This window comes from Misgurnus anguillicaudatus, chromosome 21 (genome assembly GCF_027580225.2).
Source record: "Misgurnus anguillicaudatus chromosome 21, ASM2758022v2, whole genome shotgun sequence".
In the NCBI taxonomy this organism is placed as follows: domain Eukaryota; kingdom Metazoa; phylum Chordata; class Actinopteri; order Cypriniformes; family Cobitidae; genus Misgurnus; species Misgurnus anguillicaudatus.
In genome coordinates this window covers 9,235,414-9,256,206 of record NC_073357.2, presented here as the reverse complement: position 1 = coordinate 9,256,206, position 20,793 = coordinate 9,235,414, and the positions used below count along the sequence as shown (strand labels likewise).

General features: G+C 36.2%; 1 protein-coding gene across 2 annotated transcripts; it reads left to right on the top strand.

Moving 5' to 3' along the window:
• Window positions 1-410: 410 nt before the first annotated feature.
• cers3a (ceramide synthase 3a) lies at window positions 411-19,652 on the top strand. Of its 2 annotated transcripts, XM_055187351.2 has the most exons (12): window positions 423-542; window positions 897-977; window positions 4,879-5,062; window positions 5,539-5,656; window positions 6,940-7,058; window positions 10,082-10,139; window positions 12,116-12,166; window positions 12,524-12,616; window positions 14,466-14,594; window positions 15,276-15,382; window positions 15,488-15,641; window positions 19,349-19,652. In XM_055187351.2, the coding sequence occupies exons 3-12, from the start codon at window positions 4,890-4,892 to the stop codon at window positions 19,484-19,486; spliced, it is 1,140 nt and encodes a 379-aa protein (XP_055043326.1). In that variant the 5' UTR covers window positions 423-542; window positions 897-977; window positions 4,879-4,889; the 3' UTR covers window positions 19,487-19,652. The 2 variants fall into 2 exon arrangements, with proteins under 2 accessions (XP_055043268.1, XP_055043326.1); XM_055187293.2 differs by lacking the exon at window positions 897-977 and having other exon boundaries at window positions 411-542.
• Window positions 19,653-20,793: the final 1,141 nt, after the last annotated feature.

The window sequence follows — 20,793 nt, the reverse complement described above, 5'->3', positions numbered from 1 at the left end:
TAAAATCTCAGCCCAATAGTAAAACCAGTTCAAAATCACTGCTGCAAATAATTAAAGACGTCTCTTATCAGGTAGCAAACAGGTGCATGTACAGACAGTAAATACGTAGAGTGTACATTCTGCCCTGACACTCCCTGCGTCGCGTGTGTCTTTTGTCTTTATATGTCAGTTTCTTTTACTGATGGACCTTTTGTGTAGAGACTTATCTCACCCTCATCTCACATCTCTATCGGTTGTACAGTGCAAATGAGGTAAGTCCTTAGGGAGCAGTTTTTTGTGTGCGGGGCAATGAGGTGAGTTAACAGGCTTTCCCGGTACATGCCTGTTTATCTTCTTAAGGTTACGAGGGTGGTAGGAAGGGAGGAGACAGCCAGTGCATTTCTACTAAGCTGGGTGTGACCGAAAAGTATTTCAAACAAAGAACGTTCCTGCGTGCCCCGAGTCACTGCGCTGCTGTCATGTTGCGCACTTTCCCACTGTCAGCAGCAGAACGTGGAGAGATTAACCTGGACCTTGCGCTGAACCAGTGAAAGGAAGCCCAGGTAAGTGTGCTTTATACTGGGATCTATTCTTGTAACCTTGAGTTCAGGCATGGTTACTAGATTTAGCTTTTATTGAACTTCTTGAATTACTTTGAGATTTAAACAGGGAAACACAAAGAAGAACACAATGAATGAAGTTTTGGTCTTGTTTAGAAAATTGAATTGAATGTGGAAAACAGACATTTTTACAGTATTTTAATGTACCTTCTGCTAGGTTGGGTTTTTTGTAGTAAATTGCTTCTTTGATTTGGTTGATTGGTGTTACTTTTTTGGCTTGGTGGTTCCAAAAGTCTTATGTCATGTTCTTTGAAAAATGTAAAAATTCCCCCCAAAATATTCAAATTTGTATTTAAGATGTATTGGTGGCTGAACGTGTGCGTGAAAAGACGCCCTCGTGAAAGGAGGTGGTCTAAAAGATGACGTAGATCTCTGATGGTAGGTCAATGTAGAGGATGTAAACCTTTGACTTGTAGCAAAATGCCATTATATTTCTTTAAATGTTAAAAGCTTTGAAACTAGCCATTTTATTGGTTAAAATATTTTTAAGCAAAACGTACACCTGTAACGCTAAAATGCGAACTTTATGCGCTTAAATCAGTTCTTGAATTCAAAGTATTCCCCTTGTCTAGCCTGTTTTTGTTATCAGATATAGTTAACAGTGGAGATAGCGAGTTTGTGATAGCTACGTGAATCTCTTAAGTTCGCTGTCACGGTAATAAGAATAAAGGGACGGGAGATAATGACGTTCCATGTGACTTGTACACGTGGCCCCTGCTGTGTTTACTCAGTGTATTGTTTAAACAGACTCGGAGCTCTTTGTTACACTCCAACAGCATAGTAGTGTTCATGACATAGTCATTGAGAAAGATTGTAGTGAATAGTTTCTAGTTTAAGCACAACCCTGTCTGTGAAATCCAGGCTAAAGTTTCATAATCTAATATAAAGATTGGGAGCACCAATTATTGATTTAACATTGATTTGACATGACCTTACTTAATATTAAAAAAATCAAGGTTATTTTTCACTCAATGTTTTTTACATTATGTAGGATGATTTTATTTAGCAAATCACAAAAAACGACTTCACAGTCAGAGTCACAAATGATATTTTTTGTAGATTATGGAGTTTAAAACTGATGAAAACCCTTAACTTATTTTATTCAAATATCAAATGGATGTTATTTAAGTGCACTGTCTTTCTATTCTAAATAAGATTTAAACTACTATTAATAAAGGGTCAATGGTATCTGGAGATGATCTTGGTCAAATATGTGCCAAGGCTCAACAAACCTATTCCACATGTCAATCGGCAGGATAAAGCTCTAATTAAAAAAACCCTACATGGCGGTGTGAAACAAAAAGCGCAGTTGACCAATCAAAAACTACATGACGCTTACCTCGTAAAATAACCATGTGCTTTTACACACTGCGTTTAGTTTCAGTCTCTGAGAGAAAAGCGGTGACGCAAAACACGACAAATTGATTGACAGGACTTAAGATGACACGCAAGCCGGCATCACAAGCGGTTATATAAGTGAGTCACATATCGACATATTTGCCCAACTAGTGAGTTTTGAATGTTATTAACCTCATGGATAGCCGTTCAAGTGTACGATTTCAACACCATACCCAGGATTGATTACTGACCTGAGATAAATTGAACCTGAATATCAGGTCACACATAGACCATCACTTTGACAGCAGTTCTGATCAAAATGCCCAGGTGAAGAAAAGTGCACTTCCATAATGTACTTAAAGTGGTCTATTTTCAAATACTTTGTAATTAATATACTTAAAATTCTTCTTTAGTACTTATTAAGACAATCTTACGATCATCTAAATGTACTGATCTGTGCTGTATGTATGTATGTATGTATGTATATGAGAGTGTACTTTTCACCTGGGTGTTCAATTCACATTTTCACTAGCCAGCATTGAAGGCTTCTCTTTGGTAAATATTTATAGGTGTTTAACTTACCATTAAGGTAATGTTTGACTATGGTTTAAATCACTGAATTTATTTGAATCCATTATTAAACAAGATGTAGTCTTACACCTGTTTTACTTGTATTTCCCAGCCCACAGGTGTATCCACACATAGACTTGTGATTTTGCCTCGGGTCAGCATCGCCCCTATTTGTCATTGTTTGAGGTAGAAGCAAAGCTGTTTTGACAGCAACAAGTTTGAAGAGCTATTTGTTTAGGCTGAAAAACAACAGTCATAAATACAACAAGAGCAATCAATCTCAACCATGCTAACATTGATACGTATACTAGTACTTTCCTTGCTTTTTGTTGTTCCAGATTTTGTTTCAGTTAATTATTGGCACTTTTGGTTTAGACGATGCACCAGTATATCAGCTTATGATCAGTATCGGCAGAAAAATCTTTTTTCCACTACTTCATTTAAACAGAATTTCAGTTTTTCTGGACTTCTACGATCTAATGGCATAATTTGAAACAAGGTAACAAAGTTTTTAAGTTTAAAGCAAAACAGTATCTGTAGATGTCTTTCTAAGTAATTGAAACCGTATCGGCATAGAAATTTGGTATCGATGCATCACTAGTTTAGATGTAAATTGAAGCAGAAGAGCCCTGTAAAATATTAATTATACAATTTAAATCATTTGTTTAATTTTATGCCAAAACCGCACAACAATGATTGTTTTACATTAGGACTGCTTTAAATCTGATTAGCATTTGTTCATTCAAGTGCAAGGTTGGTTTCCTTTTAAATACTGAATTAAATAAGGTAAAATTAGGTCTGCTTTAGGAATTTATATGGTATGTCAACTTACTAAATTAATTTAAACTTCAAATGAGACTACATACAGAATTCACACCAACCCTACTTGTATTCCCAGATCATCAGGTATGTGTATAGGTCATGGAGGTCCTCATGGAAGTGCTTTTGGTTGCTTAAGTTGACATTTATGATTTTGTACTGTAATTATAAAAGACACTTAAGTCATTTAATGAGATGTTTAGGGAGAACCTGCTAATTATGCATGATGTGACACAGAAAAACATTTTATGTAAAGAAGAATGATTTTTTTGAAATAATGAATACAATGTTGTTAATTATTATAATAATAGTTAACCTAATATGTAAAAGGAACACTGTAATCCTGAATAGTACACTGTAAAAAAAACTTTGTTGCCTTAAAAATTTTTGTTAAATCAACAAAGATTTACAAGTCATGTCAACAGAGATGAGTTGTTGCAACTTATAAAATATAGTTGAGAAAAGTCAACTTAATTTTATAAGTTATAACAACTCACCTGTAGTTATAACAACTCATCTCCAGTCAAGATAAATAATAGTAAGTTGAATTGACTTGTAAATCTGAGTGGTTTCAACAAAAAATTTTAAGGCAGCAAAGTATTTTTTACAGTGTACAATTTACTAATTTAAAATGGGGGAACTGTACTCAAACCAGTAAAAAGTTTATTCAACTTAAAAGTTGTATGTGTGTTTAATGATTTCACCACTTTGAGTACCACAAATGCAAATAAAATGAGTCAAAGAACTTTGCTAACTTAAACATTTAATTTATAACTTCAAAACGGAGTAATTTTCAATACAACCGCCTTATTTTAACAAACGCTGCAAATTATAACAAACTTTTGGTGGTTGTGATGAACTTCATGGCATTCAATATGCCAGTTAAACTAGGAAAAAGTTCTTCACACTTAAATGAGTCACATTGTCTGTTTCTCTGACTTGTTACCAAAAATTAATTGGTAAACACTACTTAAGGTAAAACAGTAGTTATATATATTACAGTATAGTGTACTTAAATATTACATACAATATAATATAAACTTTTAGGTTTGCATTAATTGTAATTTATAAATATAATTTACTTAAAAATTTGAGTTGGTTTACTTAAAACTTAGTTTCAACAAACATTTTGAATACTCTAAACTTGTCACTTATTTTAATAATAACTTCAATAATATGTACAAATCTACATTAGTATGTGTAGTATTTGTGTAGTAGGAGTTTTTAATTTATAAAAGGGAGAAAGACCGTTATTACATTTTAATAAAAGATTGCGAAGAGAATTTTTCCCCTTCAAATAACATGACAAAATAATGAACTGAGCAACAAAACCAGAAGTCTAGATTACTTAAGTAAACAGGCTACATTTTTTTCAATCACAAATAGCTGAAATGCAGAAAAGAGAAATGTTAACTTTCACCAGGTATTGCGTCTTCAATGGAGTCTATAGCATAGTCAGAAATGCTTATCTCTGCTCTGGTCTAGATTTTTTTGACATGAAATGCTTATCTGAATAATGCATGGCACATGACTTCTTGTCTTCACTCAACAGAGATCAGTGTGATGATTGGGACAATCACTGAGTGGTTTTGGTGGGACCGCTTCTGGCTGCCAGGCAACCTCACATGGGAGGCTCTCGAAGACAAGGATGGGCTTGTCTACGCTAAAGCATCTCACCTTTATGTCACTGTACCTTGTGCTTTAATCTTCCTTGTAGTCAGATACCTGTTTGAAAGGTGAGTTCCCAGAAGTGATTACATTGCAAGAAAGTAAAAGTTCAGTGAATCACAACAAGGGTAGATTTCAATGTCCAGTGCGAAAAAATGGTTGTTTTTAAATCAGATCTTCACTGATTCATATTGTATTGATTAATAAATAAATAAATAAATGTTTGTCAAGTTCTTCCAAACCTGATTTTTTTTTACTTTGTTCTGCTGAACACAAAGATATTAAAAAACATTTTATAACCAAACAAATCAAGGGCACCACTGACTTTCATAGTAGGAAAAATAATACTATGGAAGTGAAAGATGTACCTGATCTGTTTGGTTACAAACATTCTTTTTTTACAGGTTTGGAAGAACTTGGGGTGAGAGTAAATGATGACAAAATGTTGATTTTTGGGTGAACTAGCCCTTTAAACTATGAACCCATTTACCAGGTAGAACCAGAAAAGTCAGCTGTCTAACTGTTGAAATATCTGACTGTTTAGGTTAATAGCTACACCGGTTGCAGCTTATCTTGGGGTTACTGAGAAGGCCAGGCACAAGGCGGAGCACAATCCTATTCTAGAGCATTACTTCACCACAAAGTCAAAAAACCCAGGACAGGTAATGTGTTAACTTCTTAGACTACATCTATATCAAATATATTTAACATGAGGGTAAACGGATCAGACCAGTGGTCAGTTGCATAAACATATAGTTGTGTCTTAAGAACTAGTCTGACCAACTAGCAATTAGTTAGGGATAATTACTTTTCAGATAAAAATTAGATCAGTCTACATTTTTATGTAAATGACTTAAAACAGTTATGATTAATTTTGAATAAAAAAATTGATGACTAACTTGTAAAACTAGTCTAAAGAGTTTATGCAACCGGCCACGGATCAGATTAAGTGTTCGAGATACATAAGATAATAAAGTGCTTTTGAATCTTTCTCAAACTGACACTACACTTTATGTGAGAGTCTGTCTGTTGTGCTGCATTTGTCATTTATTGGTAGCAACAGTATTAGTCATGCTGCTAGTAGTAGTGGTAGTTAGTAGTAACAATGTAACATAAGTAGCCATTAAAGGAAAACACCACTGTTTTCCAATATTTTATGTTGTTCTTACCTCAACTTAGACAAATTAATACATACCTATCTTTATTCAATGCGTGCACTTAATCTTTGTACAGCGCGTCGTGAATGTGTTAGCATTTAGCTTAGCCCCATTCATTCCGGATCCAAACAGGGATGAATTTAGAAGCCACCAAACACTTTCGTGTTTTCCCTATTTAAAGACTGTTACATGAGTAGTTACACAAGTAAGTATGGTGGTACAAAACAAAAAAAATTTTAAGCAGATAAAAATGAGATTTATATTGTATGGCGGAAGAGCATTTAGTTTGTAGCACTTTGACCTCGGGCGCAGTTTTAGTGAGAGGGGAGGAGTCAGGAGTGATGATGTTACTGCGCGCCGAGGTCGAAGTGCTGCAAACTAAGTGCTCTTCTGACATACAATATAGTTTATCGCTTAAAAAATCACCACGTTTTATTTTGTGCCACCATACTTACTCGTGTATCTACTCATGTAACAGTCTTTAAATAGAGAAACATGGAAGTGTTTGGTGGCTTCTAAATTCATCCCTGTTTGGATCCTAAGTGAATGGGGCTAGGCTAAATGCTAACACATTTACAATGCAATGTACAAAGATTAAGTGCACGCATTGAAAAAGATAAGTTATTAATAATATTTTATACATTTAGCTTTTCCTATGGCAAACCATAATTCTGAAGCTTTAAACTGTTGAAAATCCATTTCTCATTTAGATAAGAGATGGTTTGCATTTTACTGAATGTGGGTGTTTGATACAGGGCATGGCTCACTGAACTTTCTGTTCCTGATAGGCGGACATAACCGGCCTGTCTAAAAAATGCAGCTGGTCTAGCAGGCAGGTGGAGCGATGGTTCAGGAGGAGACGGAACCAGGACCGACCTAGTGTTCTGAAAAAATTCAGAGAGGCCAGGTACAAAACAAACTAAAATACCTTTCTTAACTATTTTAAACTGATGGTTTAAGCGCTATAGCATTCAGCAATTGTTGAAAGTTGATGATTGTTTGTTGATCATTAAATGCTTGATTTTGATTGATGTTGTTTTGCGAGTAACACCATATGTTGATCACAGTGTTGGAGTTTGTTATCATTAGTGTAAGGCACAGACAAAAAATTTCAGGAAATGCGATGAATACAGTTCTGCTTCTGTAAATCTCAACAGAGCACAACAGTGACTTGAGAATTGATGGAAAAACATTTAGGGATGTAAAAACAATTCTCAGTAGTAGTGCATTTTTTTACTCGGGTGTCCATGTATAATGTGCGTGATGCAATTTTCTTCACTAGAATAGTGCGTGTACTGTACGTGCATAAATTGCACGTGTAGGTTTCCCATGCGCCTACAGGAGAATGTAGTACAGCATGTAGCCTAGGAGATGCATTGCATTTTTTTGCAATGTGCATGCCTCAAACGTCTATGTACAGGTTGTCAAATAAATTAAACTTTGCAAGGCTGATGGTTAGACCGGGGTTTTTTGCAGCAGTTGCTGCTTCTATAATAACAGCTTGACCTCGCTTCGTATAAGAAATTGAGACTTTTTTTAAAGTGCCCATCTTATGACTGCTTTTCCACAAGTTAAATAGGTGTATGAGTTCCATAAAACATGTTTCAAAAGTTGTTTGTAGGAAACGATTGTTACCCATCTCTAGTAGCCTCTGTTTTAGTGCATTTCAGATTGTGTCGTTTTGAGGTGGTCATTACATATTTGTGAGCTGCTGCTCCTTTGATCACGCCCCACTACTAACGTCATGTGCGCGTGCTCAGTGGTATCGTGAGCAGTACAGGCCATACTGTGTTATTTTTATTTATTATTATTAACGGTTTATGTTGCCAATAGACAAATCAAGCAAAAAAGTATCACTAATAAGTACACTCCAGGAGAAGAAACTCATGACACACAATGATTCCAGAGTAAATTGTGATGTAGCAGTTTCAACAATACACTCGTTTTCCCTGGACAATGCTAACATATTCCTGTTATAAAACATTTTCAAACGCATTATTTTAGCAAATGACAGAAATTTAGACCCGGCGGGGGATGTATACTGCTTGTGGGCCGCGTGCTAATAGCTAGAAGCTAGTGGGAGGTCCGGACCGTATCTTGGGAAAGTGATCGAGACTCGGGAGTACATTAGCCTCATCAGAAAAGCTGGGTCGGTTAGTTTGGCAAAACACTTAGTTTGGCAAAGCACTATTACTTAGTTCATGTAGAATTGTAAAATAAAGCTGTTATTTTTTTAAACTTTCGAAACCACGCTGCAAACTATCTAGCCTGCAAAAAAATATCTATATAGCCTACGGTCTACAAACAATATTATTCACATTACTATACATTTAAAAGGTATAATTTACGGATTAGCATCAGAAGATGACAACATGCAAAATATAACGTGACTTCTTACCCTTTGTGTTGATATAACGATCGTGAATTGAATCAAGTCTGTTTCAGATGTGTGAATAATCCATTAAAGTCCAATAAAATCCAATGACCATTTTTGACCACAAATGCGTATAATCCGTGAAATATAGATACATAGTCTTACATCAGATTTCGCATGAACATCTTATCGCCTACAATCTGAGGACTATTTGGGTCGTAACACACTGTATATAAGATTACTCTTTAGGTTCCAATAAGTAAGACGGGAGTATAATCCATAATATCCAAATAGCACTGTTATTTCCGTGAGACATGATAACAGCATAGAGGGTATCAGCGAAGTGACTGCTCTGTGCTCTTTAGCTACCTGGTGGGTGGAGACCTGCGAGTGAGGTGGTGGGCGGAAAAATTCAAACGGAATGTGACGAAACAGCTAGTTACGTCACAACGGCGCTGAGTTTGAACTCGTGCAATCTGAGACTCAAGGCAGAGGACATTCAGAAACGTGTATCTCACTCAAACAGCATGGATTGATTTTTTTCCAAGTTTGTATGCGTGTGGGAGCATCAGAGACACAAATGAACACCCCAAAACCCAGAAAAAGTGAGTTTTTCATAATATGGGCACTTTAAGATGTCAAATAAATCTTACATGTCCCTGGAATATCATAAAGATAATTTTATTATAGCATGTTAAAGTTGCCACTTTGTAGGTGTGAGCAAAAATGTGCCGTTTTTAGGTGTGTCCTTTAAAATGCAAATGAGCTGAAATCTACATTAAATGGCAGGGACATGGTTGGATAGCGCAGATTAAGGGTCGGTATTATCCCCTTATGACATCGCAAGGGAGCCAAATTTTTTCACATGCTTGCAGAGAATGATTTACCAAAACTAAGTTACTGGGTTGATCTTTTTCACCTTTTCTAAGTTGATAGAAGCACTGGGGACCCAATTATACCACTTAAACATGGAAAAAAACAGATTTTCATGAAACTTTTAACGCTTTTTTTGTGTGTACAGAAGCATTTACCATCTCACAGTTAGAGGTTAAAGTTGGTTTGTCTTGAAATGTTTACATATTAGAGCTGGAAAATATTTGGAACCGGTTTTATATAAAAAGTAGATCAAATGTCATGGCATTGTCCCAAAGATCACAGAATATCAAATATCATAATGTACTAACAGGAAGTGCAATACTTTGTTCCAGTACGAACAGTGCACTGCAGTGATTATTAGTAGGAAATGTCCGGACAAGGTTAAAGATAGATCAACCAAAAAATCATTTTCTCATCCTCAAGTTGTTCTAAAACTGTATGAGTTTCTTTACAGTTTCTTTCTTTTCAGTTGACGCTACTCACTGACTTCCATTGTATTTGTTTTCCTACTATGGAAGTCAATGGGTACCGTCAACTGTGTACCTATCGGTATCTTCTTTACCTCTTTAATATCACCGGTTGCTGCTTCTAAAAATGGTTAATTTGCCCTTATATGTCCACAGTTGTCTTGTTTTGGTTGCTAATCACATGATCTTTGTTTTTGGTTGGATTTTCTCTAGTTGGCGAATGGTTTTCTACCTGGCGTCGTTTATTGGTGGCATTATAGCACTGTATGATGTGAGTATATTCTCTTGTCCTCAATTACGATCTGACCTGTGATGAATTAATATGTGATAAACCCTCTGTTTTGTAGTCTCTGAGTTAAGCACTTTGAGAAATACATTTTGTTTTCTAAAACCCAGTTTTTGCAGTGTGCTGCCTACAGCTTCCCGCCTTACTATCTTTTCATCCACTATCTTGGATAAATTGCTCATTGCAATGCATTATAGGATTGCCAAGGACAGATTTAATGTTGCCTTAGAATTTGTTCAAATGAAGATGTTGCATATAGTTTCCAGGATGGCTTTTGTGTCAAAAGCATTATATACCAGCTGTATACCATAAAGGATTACTTCACTTTCATAAAAAATCCTTATAATCTACTCACCCCCATGTCATTCAAGATGTTTATGGTTTTGTTTGTTCAGTCGAGAAGAAATTACGTTTTTTGAGGACATTCCAGGGTTTTTCTTCATATAGTGGACCTCAACAGTTTACAGTTTCAGTGCAGCTTCAAAGGGCTTTAAACGATCCCAACCGAGGCATGAAGCCCGGAATACACTGCATGATTATTGGCTGTCCCAGACGAAAGATTGCCGTCGTGAAACAATCGTCGCGATTTCTGTGATCGTGGCTCTTCATCGGTGGTCCTATGTTGTACAATGAGTGAGGTTCAAAGACGGGCGTTTTCCCGGTCTTGCGTCCAAAGACAGCCTACGATAGTTTTCTGACAGTGTCAGAAATTCGGCATGATCACCGCACAGTGTGTTTGCTGCTACGACCTCCACGCTGGTATTTGTTTACCACGAGCGCATGCTGGTGACGTTGCGCTAACGTGTGACGCAGCCGCCAAAGCTTCCGTGTCATCATCGTACAGTCTTCATGCCTGTCATACACGAGTATAAACGATCCATGTCGCACAGTGTGATAAGGTAATGATCTTATAGGAGGGCAAAAATCCTGCAGTGTATTCCGGGCTTAAAAGTGCAGTGTGTAAATTTTAGCATCATCTAGTGGTGAGGTTGCGAATTGCAACCAACGGCTCAATCCACTGCTCACCCCTTGCTTTTGAAACGCATAGAAAAGCTATGATAGCTGCCACCGGTAAAACATGTCATCGTCAGACACAACTTAGTAAAAAAGTTTGTCCGTTAGGGGCTTCTGTAGAAACATGGCGGTACAAAATGGCGACTTCCATGTTAAGGGGACCCTCATTGTATGTAGATAAAAACGTCTCATTCTAATGTAATAGTTTTGTATATTATTTTGCATTTCTGTCAAGAGATCCTTCTAAAAATTACACATTGCACCTTTAAGGGTATTATCTAGCAAAAAATGAAAAATATGTACGTTTACACCACAACTTCTCGTCTTGCATTAGCCAGCGTGACTTTACTTATTACGTAATCATGTCGAAAGGTCACACGTTACATATGTAAAACGCACACTTATGGACCATTTTAAACAATAAACTGACACAAAGATATTCATAAGTATCATTCCACATACAACAACGTCGGAATGGTCCTCTCTCTTTCTCCACACTTGTAAACACAGGAGTGGTAGTTTCGCATACGTCATGCGTGAACTTTCAATGTGATTACATTAGTTTAAAGCTGCATTGAAACTGTAAACTGTTGAGGTCCACTAAAGTTCACTATATGGAGAACAATCCTGAAATGTTTTTTTCTCAAAAAACGTAATTTCTTCTCGACTGAATAAAGAAAGACATAAACATCTTGGATGGCATGGGGGTGAGTAAATTATCTGATTTTTTTTTGAAAATGGAGTAAAAGTTCCTTTAAGTTTTGGAACAAAGCCATCATGTTCTGTCTAAAATTTCATTTGCAAAAACAAGTCAGACAATAATGTTGACTGTGGATACGTGTACGTACACACTGTGATAGATAATCTTTTTTCTAAGTAAGAAAAAATGAAGCTGAACAAGTTGACGTGCACCTCACCTTATTAATCTACCTTTAAATCTTTTACAGAAACCCTGGTTTTATAATTTGCGAGAAGTATGGAAAGGCTATCCCAAACAGGTGTGTCTCAAAACCTTTTATTACCTTTGTAAAAGTTTTACTCAATGTGCAAATTTACAACACAGCTAATAAATAATGCTGATGATAATGCTCACACTAGTCATAGCGGTGACTCGGATGGCTTTATGCTTGTAAGCCGAGTTGTATTCCAAGAACAATGATGTCATTTACAATGGCACTCACAACATTGGATTTCCTATAATAGTCACTTTAACAAAGTATACTCTCCATACTCCTGCTGCGTAGTAAATTTAATCAAATTTATATTGAGCTTACCTATATCAGTCAAAGCTTTTTTGTTATAAATGTAAAAAAGTTTGATGGTGTTAATCCCTTTTTTTGCACATGTGTCTGCAGTCCATGCTGGACTCTCAGTACTGGTATTATGTTTTGGAGATGAGCTTCTATTTGTCGCTAGTGCTCAGCATTGCCTTTGATGTCAAGCGAAAGGTCAGTATCACAAGATCTCAATTTGCATTGTTATGTCATACTTATAATGTGGGAGTGAAATCAGTACCATATTTTTTGGTCTATAAGCTGCGTTTTTTTCATAACTTGGATGGTGCTGTGTCTTATAGTTGGGTGCGCCTTGTAAGTCAGTATGAATTAATTTTGACATTTATGAGGTAAGAGACAACATTACCGTCTACAGCCGCGAGAGTCCGCCATATGGTGCTTCTGTATCTATGTAATTCAATGGATTCAGTAATGTGGAATGACAAGTATGCGAACTTTACGCTAGTTGGCTTGTTCAGTTAATTTAGACTATTCAACCTTCCAGGTAAGTTCTGTATGCTATGGTTTATCGTTTAAATAACTGATAATATTCCTTTAACGTACAGACATCTATTCACCCTGCTGTGTGTTTAGTTGAATAACTTGCCTTTCCAGATTAAATGTCTGTTCTTTTGCTTGGATTTTGTGAATTTTTTTTATAAATAAATGTGACGTATAGTCTACTGTTACTTATATATATTAATTTGTCTTAATGACACATTTTTGAATGATGCAATGCGGCTTATATTCCGGTGCGTCTTATAGTCCGGAAAGTATGGTAAATAAATGTACAGCACTCTGAATTTATTACAATATCTTATTTATTCACATCCAAAGTTTAAATAAAAAAGTGAAATAATTCACTCTAAAAATGTCTGGGTTCTTTTTAACCCATAATGGGTAAATATTGAACATGATGGGTTAAAAAATATGCTGGGTTAAAAATTATGCAATGTTGGGTTGTTGTTATGCAACCATTGGTTATAATTACCTAGCATTTGGGTTAAAACAACCCAGGATTGGTTTAATTTTAACCCAGCAGTGTGTTCTGTCCAATTATTACTCAACCTGGCTTAAAAATAACCCAGCCATTTTTAGAGTGAAGGCATATGCTTAAAGGACAAGTTCGGTATTTTAAACTTAAAGCCCTGTTTTCAGAACGGTTTTGACTGAAATTTGGACATATGATGCTGGCCCGAGAATTTTTGGTTTTAAGTGGTATCACCCACCACCCTCACAATGGCTGCATAGGTGCACAGGAACAATCCTTCCTAAAATGCATTAAACTTTCGTTTACAAAGACGTGAAACTCACCGAGTGTTGAGGGGTGTTCACTGATATGCTCACACAAAAATCGCTTTCCAACAGGTGTTTTAGCATTCGTTGTAAACTTGTGGACCTATTTTTCCAAATGCCTCACACCTGTACATTCTTCCGCTGAGAGCTTAAATAATAGACACTCCAGCCCTGTTGATGGCGATAATCAATTTTTGCCAATTGCAAGAATACAAACAACTCAATTTCCGTTTCCGGCGGCGGAGTAATACCGTACCTCACAGCACATCTAATACAAGTCAATGGAGTTGGACAAAAACTATGATAAAACAGCTGTTGGAAAGCATCTTTTGCAACGATTTTTTTGTGAACATTTCAGAGAACACCCCTGACCACTCGGTGAGTTTCACGTCTTTGTAAACGAGAGTTTGGTGCATTTTGGGAGGGATTGTTCCAGTGCACCTATGCAGCCATTGTGGGGGGTTGATACCACGGAAACCGAAAATTCTCGGGCCAGCAGCATGTTTCCAAATTTCAGTCAAAACCGTTCTATTTCATCATAAACAATCTAAAAACAGGGCTTTAAGTGTAAAATGCCGAACTTGTCCTTTGGACATCTGAACTGAGATTTGTAGTAATAAAAATTATTTGACTGAATAATAAAGAAAAAGCAGGCAATAGATGGGAAATCCTTCAATTCTGATTAAAAAGTATCTCAAAACTTTTTGAAAAATGTTTTTTATATCAGGATTTCAGAGAGCAGATCATCCACCACTGGGCCACGCTGACCCTTCTATTTTTCTCCTGGGGTGCAAATTACATCAGAGTTGGGACCCTCATCCTGCTTGTTCATGACGCCTCTGACATACTTTTGGAGGTATATAGTTTTTTTTTGGGCGACAGGACATTTTAGGGGAAGGGGAGTATATATATATGTGTATTGCAACATGATATCTTAAAGTTCCGTGGAATAGTCACAGAATTTTTTGATCATTTTTCCGTGGCATTCTTACGGATCTCCGCATTTTTCCGTGACCCTACCACAGACTTTATTTTCTGTGGCATTCTCACGGATTGTTTGCTCAATTGGTTTTTACTATTTTCAAACCATTGTCGCTTGGGTTTAGGGTTAGATTTGATGTTTGCGTAAGTATGTCACTTTAAGTATTGGTTTATACTATTTTTTTTCTGATTCATTCTTTTATATTTTCAAAACTTTAAACATTTGTTGGCTGGCTTTGGGCTTAGAGTTAGGGTTAGAGCAAATCTAACCCTAAACCGAAGCGACAATGGTAAGATAATAGGACAAAACAGTTGAGTAACCAATCCGGACCAATAGGGCCACGGACAAATTAACAAAAAATTCTGTGACTATCCGACGGAAATTCCTGAGATCAGGTTGGTATTTATACACCACAAATATTAATGATTCAATTAACCACTCAGGGACATACATACATTTTTGTCCCAGACAGCGCTTCATAAAATGGGACAGTCTCCCTCTTAAACATCAGACCATGCACATCATAACATTTTTATTTTTTATGTTTCTTTGGAGTCTGCAAAGATATTGAACTACGCCAAGTGGGAAAGAACGTGCAATGGCATCTTTGTCATATTTGCTTTTGTTTTCATGGTGACACGGATCATAATCTTTCCATTTTGGTGAGATATTAAGAATCATCTATAGATGTGTTTATGTAACTGTACTATGCAACCTTTGAATAAATGAGCTTTATTCATTTACACTTACTTATTCATATATTACAGGATCATTCACTGCACGTGGGTCTATCCACCTGACCTTTACCCTCCATTTATTGGATATTACTTTTTTAACATCATGCTCGTCATCCTGTTGATGCTGCACATATTTTGGTGGTGTCTAATTCTGCGCATGGTGAAGATGTTCCTCTTTGGAAGCGTAAGTTTTTCTTTTGTGCATTTTTTTGTGTTTTTCGTATCATTGATTACAGTAGATGTCTTGTGCAAATAAAATAAGAAACAAACATAGGCTGCATCCAAAGCTTAGGCAGCTGACTTGTTGCCTCGCTACCTCATGAGGCAATGATAACTAATCGCATATTTGAAAACTACAATACAAATTGAAATTAAAAGGTGTAAAAAGTAAAAAAAAAATACTATATTTATACTAAATTTGTGCTCCAGTTTGCAGTTGCAGTTTTAAAAACGTTGTTCATGGGGTGGCTTAGCAATGCCGTCATGTCCAGGTTACCCTTGGTTTTTGCTGGCATAGAAACCATAAGTGTGTTTGATTTTATGTTGCACATATGATGTCATAGGCTGTTCAGTCTGCGCAGTTGTAATGGTTTGCATGCTTAAGTAGTAACGTCTAGTGCACATTGCTCTGTTGCGGCCATTATTGTTGTTTAGGGACCTCTAGCGGTGAATTACATATTGTTCCCCTTAAATATACAATGCATTTCAAGTTGCTGTTAAAAATGATGTTTATCCAGGGTTAAACATAGTGTCTAAAGCCCTGACTACATGCTACAACCTGTGCGAAAAGTTTTCCAAGCTCCAAAGCTCTAAACCTTATCATTAGCATTCAGAAATAAGAGTAAAACTTGACATTAGATACATTTATGTAGCCAGTAGGCCAAATGTTACGTTACTACTCTTACCTAACTGCCCTCTATCAGTCTTCTCAACTGACATGGGAAGTCTTTTCACAAGAGGTGTATATGTGGAAGAACAGGTATTTTAGGCTATTTTGTCATGAGTTCACCAGTAATCAGGAAACTGAACATTGCGGTGTTGTGTTTGGCAAACCGTGATTTGGTTGGAGTTTCAGTTGGCATCTGTTTTTACAGACTTTAATGAATGACAGGTCTATTATGATTATTATTGCATCATCTCTGGCTTTTCCGGTCTAGTTAATCTACTAATGCTGGTTATACCAGTGTGGAGACGATACGCCCCATGAACGTGTTTGTCTTCACGCCACCTGTGTGTTTAAGTGCTGGGTGGTAACAGACACCAAAGTTTATTCGTTAAAACAGTGATGAGAGATTCTAGAGAGGAGATTTTGCATTGGGTAGTTCTGAACGTCCACTATGTGAAAACTCATCTGGTTTATTTTATCTTCCATGGCCAATCAAAATTTATTTTGTTGATTATGTGGTTAAACTTCTTGTGTAAGGGTCACATTTTGTGTCACATGTGAGCGTCTCATTTTGTTCTCAAGACATTTGTGCGTGTCGGTCTTGCAACTTTTTTGCTTCAGGCATGTGACCTGAACAAAGTTTTTTCTTAACTCCAGTTGAATCAGCAGCACGTGCATATAATTTTATAGGTGTAATTCTTTGTTAAAACCTGTTCAACTGTTGGTGAACCATCTTTTCGAATAAGTCAAATAACTTGCTTCTAATGCGGTACAAATTATTTGCACGCTTGCTATGGGTTATTTTTACAAGATGTAATATAAGTCTCAGGTGTACCTTCATTATTGCACATCCAAAATGCCCCTATTTGGGTGGTAGCAAAGTTTAATTTGTGAACCTTTAAATGCAAATGAGCTCCTCACTCCCTTTACAAACAGTCAGTGAGTGCTTTTGGTTAAAATAAATCTGATTCCCATGCTAACAAACACATTTATAAAAGCTTTTGGGTAAAATTAACCAGTCAGTCAGTGGCTCTTTTAGCATAGCTTAGCACGGTCCATTGAATCTGATTGGACCACTAGCATCACGCTAAAAAATTACAATTAAAAAAGAGTTTCGATATTTTTCCAATTTAAAACTTGACTCTTCTGTAGTTACATTGTGTACTAAGACCGGCGGAAAATTAAAAGTCCCCTTGGTTACTTTTAATAGCAGGGGACTATTTTCGGGCACTGCATAATATCACTACACCTGCTGCAGCCATGTTACAGCAGCATATATCGAAACTCTTTGGTTATTTTTTAGCGCGATGCTAATGATCTAATCAGATTCAATGGATTGTGCTAAGCTATGCTAAAAGTGCTAGCGCCAGACCCGGAGATCAGCTGAATGGATTTCAAAACGGTAAGATTCAAATGTTTAACTCTTGAAAAAGTGGAGTGTCACTTTAAAGACTCTTACATGAGTAGTTACACATTTAAGTATGGTGGCACAAAATAAAACGTGGCAATTTTTTTAAGCAGATAAAAAATAGAACTATATTGTAATTATATGATTCGACCTCAGGCGCAGAAGTCAGGAGTGATGATGTTACTGCGCGCCGAGGTTGAAGTGCTCTTCTGCAATACAATATAGTTCTCATTTGTTATCTGCTTAGAAATCGCCACCCTTTGTTTTGTGCCAGCATACTCACTTGTAACTACTCATGTAACAGTCTTTAAATAGGGAAAACATGGAAGTGTTTGGTGGCTTCTAAAATCATCCCTGTTTGGATCCTAAGGAATGAATGGGGCTAGGCTAAATGCTAACACATTCACGACGCGCTGTACAAAGATTAAGTGCACGCATTAAATAAAGATAGGTATGGATTAATTTGTCTAAGTTAAAGAAAGAACATAGTAAAATATTGAAAAACTGTGGTGTTTTCCTTTAAATGTAATATCTGAACTTTTCAAATGCTATCTCTCCGTTTTTGTAATATCTCATTTGCATAATTTACATGTATGCATTTGACAGACCCTTTTATACACTTCTGTCAATAGAGACATTAATTTAGTCAATGCTTCTGTGGGTGGTATTGGGGGAATTGACGAACGGCCTATACTGTTATATCGGATGAAGGATACTGGGTTGAGATTACAGCTCCATTGTTTTCACTCCATCCTAGATTCTTGAAAAATGAATCAAACTGGACGGATTGGCAATGTAAATCTCTCTATAAAGAATGAGGGCGAGAGAATAAGGGTTGCCAGGTACCCAGAGCCTATTGCTCAAAGGGATCTAATTATTCTTGATATAGTGAACATCAGACTATTTCAAATGGTTTTACTGTGGATGATGGATTGTGTGTGCCTGGATCCTACAAGCCTTATTACTGTAGGTTTATGTTTCAAGAAGGCAATATTTTCACATTTACGATTTTACAATTTCTTGACAGGCAGGTTTTTAAGTGCTTTGTTTTAATTTTCAAATCTCTGTGAATCATCACTATTTTTCTTTCTCGTAATTAAGATTAGGTTACAGTGTCAACATTTTACCAATTGTTGAGGCATGTATTATAATTTATCTAAGCAGTCTTCCTTGACATCGACAGAAGGCCAGAAAGCAACCCGAACAACATGCTAAAAACGAGGGCTGTCAAAAGATTAATTAAAAGTTTGTTTTTGCATAATAAATGCGTCCACTGTGTGTAATTATTTTGTATACAGTATATAAACGCACACACATGCATGTATGTATTTAAGAAACATTTACATACAATACACAAAAATATATTATGCAAACTTTAATTTTGTATGCGATTAATCTTTTGAAAGCCATCTTAAAAACCTTTCAAAACACCTTATAGCAACCTCATTTCAATACTTGCAACTCTTGACATCTACCCACAATGCTAACATTGAGACTTTTTTGTAATTGCATTTTAACATTTGTATTTGCATATTAATAATTTTTATTTGCATATGTCTCCTTTATTTGTTTCCCACAATGCACCTGATGACCACAGTTGTTGACCAAAGACGAGAGAAGCGATAATGAAGAAGACGAGGAAGAAGACGGAGAAACAAGTAGGATGGAAGACAATGACGGACATGTAAAAGTCACCAATGGCTGTGGGAATGGAGGCGGAGCTAATCATCACTGACGCCTCTTTTCTGGGGTCTCCATGAAGTAACTGTGGAGGACCTTCAATTGCACTCAGGAAAACCAAGCTTTGGGAGCTCGTCTCCCACGCTGGAGTGTTCGAAAAACAGACATTAACCCTCGCTGACAGTAAAACATATTTTTAATTTATTGCCATGCAGAAAATATTATGTTAAATCCTTAATAAAAAAGCTTTTTTCCACTTCTTTGGAGACAAGGCTTTGTGTGTTATGGCCACTTTTCCAAAGCCAAACCTTTTTCCTTTTATAAATAAAAACAGTGTTTGTTATGGCACAGGATTACATTGGTAATCACAGTAAATGCACCAATGGTATAAAAAATAGCCTTGTACCACTCACGCCGTTGAAGCTCAGAGTTTACGTCACACTGACTGCCTTCGCCGTTTGCATTTGTCATCAAGGTCTCGTCTTTCACGCGCCATTTGCCATACTGGCGCATTACATCAAGACGAGTGTCTGTGAAGATCTAATGACATGAAATGTCAAGTCTCTGTTTTTTGTCGGTGATTTAGAGAAAGAACATTTTTAACCGCTCTCTTTTTTACACTCTTTTTTTTTGGCGTCAGGCTGCTACAGATTAAAGTTGTCTACACTGGAAGTGTCGAAGCTTCATGTTACTTCATAATGTTAACTTACTACGAATAATTTAGCTATAGTAAAAAAAACTGTTAAAAACTTGATTTTTTTACAGAAATATGTTGGCATTTTGAATGTATAATGTTAACAGTTTCTTGCAAACAGCAATTATAGAGCCATGGGAAACCATTGGTAGATTTGTTTGGTTATAGCACCTCCAGTGGCGATATTATATAAAGTACTTAAAAGGTGTATAACAGATTAAAAGCATAATTATTGCATAATACCAAATTAATGTGAGATTTAATGTATTATTTAAATGCCATGTATAAAGTTTTGTGGCAGTAATGAAAGTTTTTTGCAGAAAGATTATCTCAAAATCCTCTTAATAATAAAGGTGCTACAATTTTTCTATAACCTTTCTGCACTGTAAAAAAATGAAAAGTTGAATCAACTTAACATTACTTCAATTGGAAACACTTATAAAAAAATTCACCTTAATGAAACTAAAGTAAAATTTTAAGTTGAAAGAACTTAAAACTAAGTTGATCCAACTTTTTAGTATTTACAGTGTAAAACAGAAAAGTTCTTCAGATGTTACAGGATCTTTATGGATGAAGCCAAAAATTGTGTTGTACCTTTTTTTGCAAAGTGACATGATGCACCGCAATAGATGCTTCTAGTGTTGACAGCTTTATTGATTTTAATGGGA

What these genes read in the sequence shown, in the direction of transcription:
- cers3a (XM_055187293.2), top strand. Translation starts at nt 4,890, where the DNA reads ATGATTGGGACAATCACTGAGTGGTTTTGGTGGGACCGCTTCTGGCTG. An exon ending in GTCAGATACCTGTTTGAAAG is followed by an intron (nt 5,063 to 5,538) that starts GTGAGTTCCCAG and finishes CTGACTGTTTAG; the next exon opens with GTTAATAGCTACACCGGTTG. An exon ending in CCTTTGATGTCAAGCGAAAG is followed by an intron (nt 12,617 to 14,465) that starts GTCAGTATCACA and finishes TTTTTATATCAG; the next exon opens with GATTTCAGAGAGCAGATCAT.